General features: G+C 49.8%; 1 protein-coding gene across 6 annotated transcripts in view; it reads left to right on the top strand.

Annotated features, from left to right (window-relative positions):
- LOC140393638 (uncharacterized protein C2orf80) overlaps nt 1–12,521 on the top strand; it is a 53,387-nt gene that overhangs the window by 29,462 nt on the left and 11,404 nt on the right. For all 6 annotated transcript variants that reach the window (XM_072479940.1, XM_072479932.1, XM_072479917.1 and 3 more), the window contains 2 exons: nt 1,887–1,974; nt 12,248–12,325. In XM_072479940.1, the coding sequence (XP_072336041.1) occupies nt 1,887–1,974; nt 12,248–12,325 (166 nt within the window). The remainder of the gene's footprint in view (nt 1–1,886; nt 1,975–12,247; nt 12,326–12,521) is intronic.

The raw sequence follows: 12,521 nt of genomic DNA, 5'->3' as shown, positions 1-12,521 counted from the left end.
AATGAATTGGGCACTCTAAATTTATTTTTTAAAAGTGTGCGGTCCTTTTGTCCGGCCCATTTAGCCTGCGAACGTTCTGCGTGACCAGCCTAGTCGGGGGGCACCCCACCCCACTCCCGTGCCGGTCAGCCATAACCTCTCCTAGGCCAGTCCTTGGCCCATGTCCCGCACCTCACCTGGCCCGCCACCAGGCAGCTACCGGCTTCAACTCTCCTCCTCCACCAACTTAAAAGTCCCCTCCCCGTCAGCAGTCTAACCCCCCCCACCCCATCCTTCCTCCCCCTACATTGGTCTTCAGCTCACCCCCCACTTTGCTTCCGTGAACTAGCCCTCCCAGCTAACCTGGCAGCCCCCGCCCCTGGCACCTAGCATCTTACCACCCGCTGGTTCCCCTCCCCCCCGCTCTTAGTCCAAAGAATCAAAACGATGGCAAGAAGCAAAAACATACAAACAGTCCCTCCCAAGGTACGAGCACACAGGCCCACCCCTCCTCCCTTAACAAAGTACTATTTGTTAACTTAATCACAAACAGAACCGAAAAAAACCGGAACAAATACATACAGAACCTCCACAGTCAGTCCGAACATCGCAAGTCAAAAGTTACAGGTTTTTCAAAACATGACCCTGTTCCCCACAGTCAAGGTTCAAGGTCTTCCTTTTCTCATCAGTTTATTATCTTTCATAAAGTTTGCCGCATTCTCCACCAAGCCAAAGTACAGTTCCCGACCCTCATAGGTCTCCCACAGGCGGGCCGGGTACAGCAGTCCAAACTTTATTCCCTTTTCATACAGGGCTGACTTGACCTTGTTAAAACTCACCCTCCTCTTTGCGAGTTCCGCTCCCAGGTCCTGGTACACCCGGATCTCAGCATCTTCCCACGTACAGCGCCTCGTCTGCCTTGCCCATCTCATAATGTGTTCCTTGCCCAGGAACTGATGCAATCGTACCACCATCGCCCTCGGGGGCTCACCCTGCTGGGGCTTACGCATAAGCACCCTGTGGGCCCGGTCCACCTCCAGCGGCTTGTCGAACGCACCTTCTCCCAGCAGCTTCTCCAACATTTTCCCCACATACGCACCAGGTCCGATCCTTCTTTTCCCTTCGGCAGACCCACGATCCAGATCTTCTGCCTCCGAGGACGGTTCTCCATGTCCTTCACTTTCTCCAGCAGTCCCTTCTGCTGGTCCTGCAGCATCCCGATCTCTGCTGCCATCGAGGTGGACTGCTCCTCATGCTCCCCCGCCAGCTCCTCCAGCCTCTGGGTCGCCTTTCCCTGGGCCCTCAGTCTCACCTCCACGTGGTCAACCACCGCCCTGATCGAGTCCACCGCCCGTGCCAGGACCTCCGCACACTCCTTGAGTTGTTGAGTGAACTTCTCATTTAGGAAGCTCACCAACTGGTCCGTCTACCACTGAGCTGACGGGACCGGACCCTGCGTATCCGCCATTTCCACACTCGATATCTGGTCCTCACTCACCACCAACTTCTGATTTCTCCTTTTCTGATTTTTTGGGGGCCGCAGCACCATAAACTGGGGGGTCCCCTCCTCCTGTTCCTGCTTCTACACCTTTACTTTACAAAATTCCTGCAACAATCCGGTGTCAAAGCCTAACCCTAACCACAAAAAAACACCATGAGCGGGAGCTGCCAAATGTGTGACCTTTCCATGGCCGCCACCGGAAGTCAATCAAAAAAATGATTTAATTGATGAAAACTAATTTATTTAATGCAGGTGACGTGCTCTCTAATCTTAACTCCTCAGCATATCTCTCTGGCAGCGCATACACTCCACGTACAGGGAACTGAAGTTGTTCAGCACAATCTGCACTATTGTGAAACAGCTGGTGTGTTTCTAAACTGAGCCTAATTCCACCCCATGTTTCTAGGGTAATTTCAAGTCGTGCTGGCTCTAAGTACCCAAATGAAATGGAAAGAAAAGCAATGATCCTCTCTTCTTTTGCTGGAATTCTAATGGCAAGTCAACTTTTGATTTCGTGAAAAGATGTATTTTTTTATTGTGCTGAGTCTGAAAATTACATTTACACATGCAGAATTAAAGCAGTTGATCTTCTGTAATTGTCTCAATCATCCAACTCCATCATAATCTATGATCTAAAATGATCTTAAACAAAATCTGTTTGTTATGGATCATACACATTTCTGCTCAGTGTTTGCCGCTTCTTCCCCAAGGGATCTATTTTGAAAAAATAAAAGTAAATATTAGTTTTATTCTTTTAAGTGAACCTGCCAGAGAAACTCCAATTCAGAAAGCTAATCTAAATAGGGAATTAATATGGCTGTCAACTTGAAATAACACATTATTCCCACATCCACAAGACTAAGACAGATTAATTTCAGAGGTGCATGAGACACTGGGCGCTGGATCTTCTCGTCTGGATCTGGAACTGAATGAGGAAGGCTGACATAAAAAAGACAGCTGATTAGTGTGGCTCCTGCCTTTGTTTCAGCACCGGCCATTTTGTGCGACACAGGAATGTGCTTGAAGGTCAAACTGGAACCGTGATGATCTGAGCTTCAATTAAAGTAAATTAAACTGTTCCCTAGGGGTCGGTACCAGAACCCTTACTTTTCCTGATATACATTAATGCTCTAGATCTATGTGCAAGGGACAATTTCAAAGTTTCTGTATGATACAAACTTTCAAATATTGTAACCTATGAAGAGGACAGTGCAGAACTTCAAAAGGACATAGACAAGTAGGTGGCAGATAATGTTCAATGTCGAGAAGTGTGAAGTGATGATTTTTGGTCGGAAGAATATGGAGAGACAATGAGCTGAATTCTCTGATTGGGAGACTATGGCCGGTATTCTCCGAAATCCCAGCCAAGTGTTGACGCCGGCGTAAAGACCGGAGTGGTGTACGCCGGCGTCAAAGGGCCTGCTGGCCCAGCAAGTCACCGCAGTTCAGGGGGCACGGTGGCGGTGAGCTGCGTGCTGCTCCGGCACTGAAAGGCGGCTCTGCACAGCCGGCGTGGGTCTGCACATGTGAGCGATGGCCGTCTCTGCGCCGGCGCATGCGCATGGTTGCTGCCTCCGCGCCAGCGCGGAGCAACATATCGGGGACTTTACAGCGGGCCGCGCGGAAGGAGGTAGGCCCCCTCCAGATCGTGGACCCCGTTGAGGCCTCCCCCCGGAGTCAGATCACCCCGCCCCTCCCACCAGGATGTCCACAGGGGCTGCGGGTCCGAGCTCCAGCCGTCAGTACCAGGTTAGAACCACGCCGGCGGGAGTTCGGCCCGTTGCCCGCAGAGAATCGCCGCGGGGGCCTATTTCAGTCGCCCCTGACCAGCGCTGCGGCGACCACGTGGGCACGATTGGTGCCAATTCTCGGGTTGCCAAAATTAATCGGCTGTTCGGCGTCGGAGCAGCGTGGTGGGAATTTCCCGCACCCCCGCTGATTCTCCAACCCGGCGCGGGCTCGGAGAATACCGCCCTATATTCTCTCACCGGAGAGGAATTGCCTCTGATTTGTGCTCGTGCTGGGAGCAAGAATAGAGAGGCGATGAACTATTCTCCTGCATCAGAACAATTTTGTGATTCTGTGAACTCATTGAGACTGCAATAAAAGGTCCCAAATTAGAGGCCACACCATTTTCCAAGAGGTGACCCAGAATTGGGAGCCCTGAGCAATCACACCCAGTGACTGGATGCATAGACAGTAATTTAAGTAGGTCAGCAGGCGAGGAAAGTCTTTGAAAGTATATTTGATTGATTCCAACTGGCTGAAAGATCTCGCCTTGTACTGAAAAGTTGCTCAGCAAGGGAGTGTGGAAAAGCAGATTAAGGGGCAATATTCTCCCCCAACGGCGCGATGTCCGCCGACTGGCGCCAAAAACGGCGCCAATCAGATGGGCATCGCGCCGGCCCAAAGGTGCGGAATGCTCCGCATCTTTGGGGGCCGAGCCCCAACATTGAGGGGCTAGGCCGACGCCGGAAGGATTTCCGCCCCGCCAGCTGGCGGAAATGGCGTTTGTTGCCCTGCCAGCTGGTGGAAATGGCGTTTGTTGCCCCGCCAGCTGGCGCGGAAATGCGGCGCATGCGCGGGAGCGTCAGCGGCCGCCGACAGTTTCCCGCGCATGCGCAGTGGGGAGAGTCACTTCCTCCTCCGCCATGGTGGAGACCGTGGCGGAGGCGGAAGGGAAAGAGTGCCCCCACGGCACAGGCCCGCCCGCGGATCGGTGGGCCCCGATCGCGGGCCAGGCCACCTTGGGGGCACCCCCCCGGGGTCAGATCGCCCCCCCAGGACCCCGGAGCCCGCCCACGCCGCCTGGTCCCGCCGGTAAATACCAGCTTTGATTTACGCCGGCGGGACAGGCAATTTCTGGGCGTGACTTCGGCCCATCCGGACCGGAGAATTAAGCGTGGAGTCCCGCCAACCGGCGCGGCCCGATTCCCGCCCCCGCCCAATCTCCGGTACCGGAGACTTCAGCGGGGGCGGGGGCGGGATTCACGGCGACCAACGGCCATTGGAGAATGACGCCCAAGGTCTCTGCCACCTTTGGTTAGGAATACAGCTGGCTTTGTCTCGGCGCTGGGGCATTGAACCAGGTTTTGTCGACATCACCTGTACAATAGGGAGGGTGCAGCTGGGAAGTGTGCACCATCATCTTAGAGGCTGTCAAAAGATCACAGTGGCAGTATGCACCGCCAGGAAGAGTCGCTGAGCCTAAGGAGCTCACAGGTGGGGAACCAGTGCCACAGAGGAGAAGGAGAGACTATCCAGAGCACAGGGTCTGCTAGGACAGGCAAAGCTACCTGGATATGTCAAAAAGTCACGCCGAAGGAGACTGTGACTCTCCAATGGTCATGCTATTTGTACCCTTGTCAATGAGGAGCTCACACCTTACTCGGCATATAATCGGGCCTTGCCAGTAACTGGCCTTGAATTTCTTCACTGGATCATTTCACGGCTCAATCACAAATCACTGCAGCATTTGACACTCAGTTGTAAACATCTGCATCATGATGGTCACAGATGTCTTTAGCAGGCTGGAGACTACATGAAATTCCCCTCCAGTGGAGCCTCCCAGAGGCCTGGGGCACTTGGAATTGCTGCAATCATCAGGTTCACACAAGCCCATCATAGCACTGACTGCACCTATGTAGCCGGAATGGTTCATCAACAGAAAGCCCTGCAACTCTGAATATACATCTCGTGTGTAACCACAATAAACATGTCTGAACATGCTTTCCTGGAGGCTTCCATCATGCATCTATTCTCTGCCACTCAAGCCTTCTGCTGCTCTTTCATTTTACCTCAAATGTTTGTGGAAGGATTTTAGGGGACAAGGGTTACCCTCTGAGGCACTGGCTCTTCACCTCTCTAAAGGTGTTAAAATGACAGATGTTTGCTGATAAGAACCTTCATTGAAAAGTAGAGCAGCCTGCTCAAGTTACACTTTCATTGTCTGGACTGCTAGGGTGGTGTCTTGCGATACTCACCTGCCACGATTTCCCACATAATTGTGTTCTGCTGCATACCTCACAGTATGGCCCAGAAAGGGGAGAGACCCTTGTAGTGACAGAGAAAAGGAAGGTGTGATGTCCTGGGAGAAACAGGATGAGCTGGATATTGCTGTGCTAGGCCGGTCGGTTCGGTGTGGACTGCACTTGATGTAGCGATGCGAGAAACAGACCTCTAACACTGTAGAAGATCCAACATGGTTTAATTGAATGATAGAACTAACATACATGTTTAACTGTGGGTCGACACTATACTGAACTGACTGGAGACCTTGTACTAGCCTGACCAGACTTACTAGCTACCGCATGGTGCTAGTCAGGTTTGCACTGTGCTAGCTCGTGGACTCTGACTGTCTCAGTGGCTGGGTCCAGAGAGAGGAAACCTAGTGCCCTCTGGCTTTATAGTGGTGGTGTCCTGTCTGGTGATAGGCTGCACTGTGCTGTGTGCTTACTGGTCATCCTGTGTGTCAATCACTGCCTGTCTGCACTCCATTATATACATGTGTGGATACTATGACAGATATGGGAGATGATGAGGTAGGGAATCCGGAGGGAGAGTTGCATTTGCGGAGTGGTCTGGGTGACCATGGAGGCGGCCATGTCTGGGGTGTCACAATGAAGTCTGTCTTAGGAAACCATTCCTGCGAGGGACCATCTGATCCAGCAAAAGTTCAGCGAATGAACTTTGAGGCTAGCAGGACTAACCATGTGGCTTTGTATGCAGCAAGCATGTGTTGGTGCAAGAAAGACAGCCATGCAATCTTAACATTGCAGAGAGATGGAGTATGGCCTGTAGTTTCCACTGTCACAGGTTAAAAAAAGGTTTGTTTACATGCTGTTACAACTGTTTAGCTGAGAGTTATAATAATACAGTTAATTATCACAAAGAATTCATTTATTTATGTACTGGGCACCTGTGCAGGCTACTCAGCACAGAATGAATACCGTGGGCATCAATGCTCATTGATGAACTGACTGGTCCAGGCTGTATAAATCCTCTTGCATCCTGTGCCGGACATCACAATTTTCCTGTATGCATTCCAGATACTGCCAGAGATGGCCCATTATGAAGTTGCTGTTCCCTCAGGGGAGGAGCTTATGCTCGTGAAGCCCCAAGACACATGGCTGAGCTCATTTGCACCATGGACTCCTCCATTTACAGTCCATGAGCCCACACAGCCTCAGGGAACTCCAACAGATAGCCACACATCTGGGGCGAAATTCTCCCGAAACGGCGCGATGTCCGCCGACTGGCGCCCAAAACGGCGCCAATCAGACGGGCATCGCGCCACCCCAAAGGTGCGGAATGCTCCGCATCTTTGGGGGCCGAGCCCCAACATTGAGGGGCTAGGCTGACGTCGGAGGGATTTCCGCCCCGCCAGCTGGCGGAAACGTCCTTTGTTGCCCCGCCAGCTGGCGCGGAAATGACATCCCCGGGCGGCGCATGCGCGGGAGCGTCAGCGGCCGCTGACAGTTTCCCACGCATGCGCAGTGGAGGGAGTCTCTTCCGCCTCCGCCATGGTGGAGACCGTGGCAGAGGCGGAAGGGAAAGAGTGCCCCCACGGCACAGGCCCGCCCGCGGATCGGTGGGCTCCGATTGCGGGCCAGGCTACTGTGGGGGCACCCCCCGGGGCCAGATCGCCCCGCGCCCCCCCCAGGACCCCGGAGCCCGCCCACGCCGCCTTGTCCCGCCGGTAAATAGGTTATTTAATTTACGCCGGCGGGACAGGCAATTTCTCGGCGGGACTTCGGCCCATCCGGGCCGGAGAATCGAGCGGGGGGGCCCGCCAAGTGGCGTGGCGCGATTCCCGCCGCCGCCGAATCTCCGGTGCCGGAGACTTCGGCAACCGGCGGGGGCGGGATTCACGGCAGCCCTCGGCGATTCTCCGACCCGGCAGGGGGGTCGGAGAATGACGCCCCTGATCTTGCTGCTCATAGTACTGACCCCAAATTGTGATGCTTGTGATCCTTACTGGCTGTCCCGCAGAGCATCACTGTTACTGTCCACGGACTCTTCTGCCTCAGACACGTCCTCCTGCACATGTGTGTACCTCACCCAGTGCCATTTCTGCACATATGCATGAGTCCACCAAGTTGCTGGGTTTCTACACTGGTGGATGGTGCACAAATGTGCTGTGACACTGCTTTCCTCAGAGGGCGGCTTGATCTGAAACCACTGGGATTTGTGTGAGACACAAGAAGAGTTGATGAGAGGTAGCCTTGGACACTCTGATGGTTCTTCGACATCACCATGTGTGATATGCTTTCAGACGAGGTGTTGCGCAGTGACACCACCCTCTTTCCCCCCACCTCCTGCTCACTCCGCCCTATTAGCATACCAAGCACACATGAGCCTTTCAACAACATGTGCAACTGCAATGCTGATCTTACCATCACCACCTTGCTTCTGTTGCAAGACCATAGACTGTGGAGTCTGCACACTCTCCCTGTGTCTGCGTGGATTTCCTCCGGGTGCTCCAGTTTCCTCCCACAAGTCCCGAAAGATATGCTGTTAGATAATTTTGACATTCTGAATTCTCACTCTGTGCACCTGAACAGGCGCCGGATTGGCGACTAGGGGATTTTCACAGTAACTTCATTGCAGTGTTAATGTAAGCCCACTTGAAGGGAAGGTCTTATGAGGAAAGGCTGAGGGACTTGAGGCTGTTTTCGTTAGAGAGAAGAAGGTTAAGAAGTGATTTAATTGAGGCACAAGATGATCAGAGGATTGGATAGGGTGGGCAGTGAGAGCCTTTTTCCTCGGATGGTGATGTCGTGCACGAGGGGACAGAGCTTTAAATTGAGGGGCGATAGATATAGGACAGATGTCAGAAGTAGGTTCTTTACTCAGAGAGTAGTAAGGGCGTGGAATGCCCTGCCTGCAACAGTAGTGGACTCGCCAACACTAAGGGCATTCAAATGGTCATTGGATAGACATATGGACGATAAGGGAATAGTGTAAATGGGCTTTCGAGTGATTTCACAGGTCGGCGCACCATCGAGGGCCGAAGGGCCTGTACTGCGCTGTAATGTTCTATGTTCTATGTTCTACTTGTGACAATAAAGATTATTATTATCTCCATAGCCACCTCTTCAATTGTCCTACTGACTTCATTGTTGGGTTTCGATCCCCATCCAGGCCACCTCTGTGGCATGGTGCACTCATCTCCCCAGCAAGACTAGAAGGAGAGTGAGATAAGGAACTGCAGTTCGATATGAAGGGCAGCTTCTCTGAGGAAGCATGTTCCCCACACACTATGCTGTAAGGTGTTTCCGAAGGCAGAGTGAGCCTGTGTGCAGCCTGCTCCAATGGTGAGGAGCAGCACACATCCTGTGCCCCTCTGCTGCTGGGTATAGTGCAGAATGTGTGGCCAAGGGCCTAACTGGCCTTATGGAGCACTCGCTTTTCCACACTACAAGAAGTTGTTGAACCGCTTGTGGCATCAGAAGCAAGTATGGCGATGCTCCCCTGTGGCACTGATGGTATCCGTATTGTCAATCCAGGCCCTCTTTGTGATCATATGTGACAGTTTTTGGCATCCCTGCGTCTGACCTCGCACACGATCATCTGGAGGTTCCCATCTGTGAACCTTGGGGCTGGCTCGCCTGGCTGTTGCCTGTGGTTCTCTGGCATTGGAGTGCAAGCCGTACAGAAGTCAGTACGTCTGTTTTCTGAATGGTGAGTGTAGCATCAGCTAGGAAAGCTTGTGTGGCTTGGTTGATGGCTTGGCTGCCTCACTTCCTGTATGCAGGCCATTATGGAATGGGTTCCTGCTGTGTAGCAAAGGTATTGAGAAGCAGACCTTCTTAAGTCTTTACTTCTGTTAGAATGGTGTGAGGTTAGGAGTGCCCGGGTCCTTGCACAGTGAATAGCCTCCTATTTAAAGGGTTGTCAGACTGGGCTAGGGGAAGGAGGCACTTCAGTTCAGAGATATACTTGCACTCAAATGGGCTGCTGTGCTCAATTCCAGTATTCTTCTGGGACTAGCTGCACATGACAGAGTGCAAGCACATTCGGGGAGAGCAGAAATAGTTTGGGTCATCAATTTTCTTGTGTGGGGCTCTGATGTAACAGAGTAAGGACTCCAAGGAGTCTACATTGATTTGACTATTTCATATTCCACTATGCTAGACGGTCTTTCACAGGGGCATTCACATATTGGACAGCAAAGGGGTAAAAAGTATGAAGGTCAATACTCACACTTTGAGCTGCAGACAACCACATCTCAGCAAACTGGATCTCTTCCAGCTCCAAGTGCAACCGACTTCACGATTTTCAGAAAGGATGGAGGACGAGGTGAACCTTTCATTGGATCCACTTTGGAATTAGCCTGCCTCCATTTCCAAGTTGTCTGCCAAAGTGGGCGGTAGTCACATCTCCAGGAAAACCAAGGTCCTGGATACTGCATAAACACACTTTATGGCAGGCTGGAAAAGGAGGTGGGAACATGAATTTGGCTCGGGGCTCATCTCTCGAATCCTCCCTCCAATGGGGGAATCTGCCCCTGGGAAAAAAGGTACTTTAAACAGATTCTGTGACCCGAGAGTACCACTATGAACTCTTCCTCAGCTATTGGTGAAAACCTCAAATTCTACCCTGAAATAAAACTGACCTATCAACTGTTATAAAAGAAACCCACAATCTAACTGGCATCAGTCCAGAGACAACAGGATCATTGCTCCGTAGAACCCAAACCCTGAAGGGGTGGGCAGAAATACAATCGGAAATTATTGACCTCGATTTTGAGTCCAGAAGGCTGTAAAGTGCTTCATCGAAAAATGAGGTGCTGTTCCTTGTGCATGTGTTGAGGCTCATCGCAACACTGCTGTAGGCGAAGTCAGAGATACCAGTGTCAGAGCAAGGTGGAGAATTGAAATGAGAGGCTACTCGAAGATCAGAGCCATTCTTCTGGAATAAATGGAGGTGTTCTGGAAATCTGTGTTTGGTCTCCCCAGTGTAGAGGAGACTGCATGTCAGCAGAGAATACAGTACACTAAATTGAAGGACGTACATGTAAATTGCTGTTCATCTGGAAGGAGTGTTTGGACAGTAAGGAAAACGGAGGTAAAGGGCAGGTGTTATCTTTCCTGCGCTTGCATGGAAAGGTGCCTTGGGAACTGGATATTGTGTCAGGGGTGATTGATGAGTGGACCAGGATTTCATGGAGGGAATGGTCCTTTCAGAATGCTGAAAAAGGAGGGCAAGGTGTGTTTAGTGGTGGCATAACTGGAGGTGGCATTAAATAGAGAGGCAGGTGGTGTGGGATGATGACTATAAGGGAACCCTATCATGGTTCTGAGAGGGAGAGGAAGGGGTGAGACTAGCAGTGTCGGAAATGGGTTGGACACAATTGAGGGCTCTGTCAACCATGGTGGTGGGTGGGGTGGGAGGGCGGAACCTTTGTTGAGGAAATAGGATTACATATCAGAAGCACGAGTATGGAAGGCTACATCATCAGAACAAGATGCAACAGAGATGGAGAAACTGGGAGAATGGAATAGAATCCTTACATGGTGGAGGTGTGAAGAAGTGTAGTTGAGGTAGCTGTGGGAAGCAGTGGGGTTATTGTGAATATTAGTTGATAGCCTATCACCAGAAATGGAGACAGAGAAGTCAAGGAAGGAAAGAGTGGGGGATGAATTATGCAAAGGTGAGAGAAGGATGGAAATTAGAAGCAAAGTTGATGAAGCTTTCCAATTCACGGTAAGAGCAGGAAATGGCACTGCTACAATGAGCAATGTACCAGAAACATTGTTGAGGGTCGGGGCCAGAGTTGGACTGGAGCTCACATCCCACAAAAAGACAGGCCAAGCAAGAACCCATACGGGTACCCATAGCAGCACCTTTTATTTGGTGGAAGTGAGACAAATTTTCAATCACTTTAATGCTGAAGTATAGGACGGAACGTAGGCCACAGCATAGAATACAGCTGAATGATTAGTCAGCTAAAGTTCCCCAGCCAGCACACTCAGTTTTGTTAATTAGGCATGCAGACTTTTATTGGCAATAAATGATTTGCTTGACCAATCACTTAAATCTAATCTATTGAAATTAAAGGTAATTGTAACAAGAGAACATTGTGTATTGGAGTAAAAGTTTTAATTTTTTCTGAGTATTATTCCGAACAAGGAAGACAAATGGGGGAACCAAGTGTTGAAGCCAGTGACTGAGCCTCCCAGCTATAGGAACTGATTTGGAATTGTGGGATTTACAATAGCTTTAACTCATAAATTTTATGGGTGAAATTTGCTAGTTCTTGGCTGATCTGTTAATGGAGTTCTCTATCATGAGAGAGAAAATCAGAATGATTTATCCTGTATTGGAGATATAGAGCAACTGGAAAGTCCATTGTTTTGGATCATCCATGTCTCTTCAACAAAACATTTTTGCAGCCTATAAAGATGCAATACAATGTCAAAAGTGAGCAACAAACAAACTATTATTAATAATGTACTATGATGTCTTTAGAAATTCAAACAGTGCAGTTTTGCTTTCAATTATTGAAAGAATACTACTGCAATAACTGGCTATATCGTAGATGCTCCATTTGTTTCCTAATATTTAATCAAAAGAATTTCAGCAATCAGTTGTTTTAACATCTGTAAATCATTTGTCAAAATGTGAAATGAGAGGAATGCACAGAAACGACTATTGTTCATCGTATTCCAATCTTGTTGTGATTTTAACAGTTAGCTTTTTATTAAGAAATGCTCCTGAAGTCCTTTTGAAAGATTCAATCAACATTTTAAAATTTGTTTTCAGAACAGCATACCATTTGAAGACATTCTTAAGGTTTACAGATATAAACCCTCAGTTACTCAGTTCTGTAAGACAATTACGGTAAGTTATCTGATGCAGGGATAAAAACAAAAATAATAACTTGTGAGAAATGTATTCTTGATCATTCGATAGATTTCAAACGTATTTAAAACATTAGCTGCAGGAATTTACTTTTCTTTTAAAGTCATCAAGCCTTTACATTAATTGCAAAATTCCGTACATTATTAAACAGTTAGATATAGTGAAGTTAAAGATC

Source organism: Scyliorhinus torazame, chromosome 2 (assembly GCF_047496885.1).
Source record: "Scyliorhinus torazame isolate Kashiwa2021f chromosome 2, sScyTor2.1, whole genome shotgun sequence".
In the NCBI taxonomy this organism is placed as follows: Eukaryota; Metazoa; Chordata; class Chondrichthyes; order Carcharhiniformes; family Scyliorhinidae; genus Scyliorhinus; species Scyliorhinus torazame.
The sequence above is the reverse complement of the archived record's forward strand: the minus strand, read 5'-3'. Positions and strand labels throughout refer to the sequence as shown.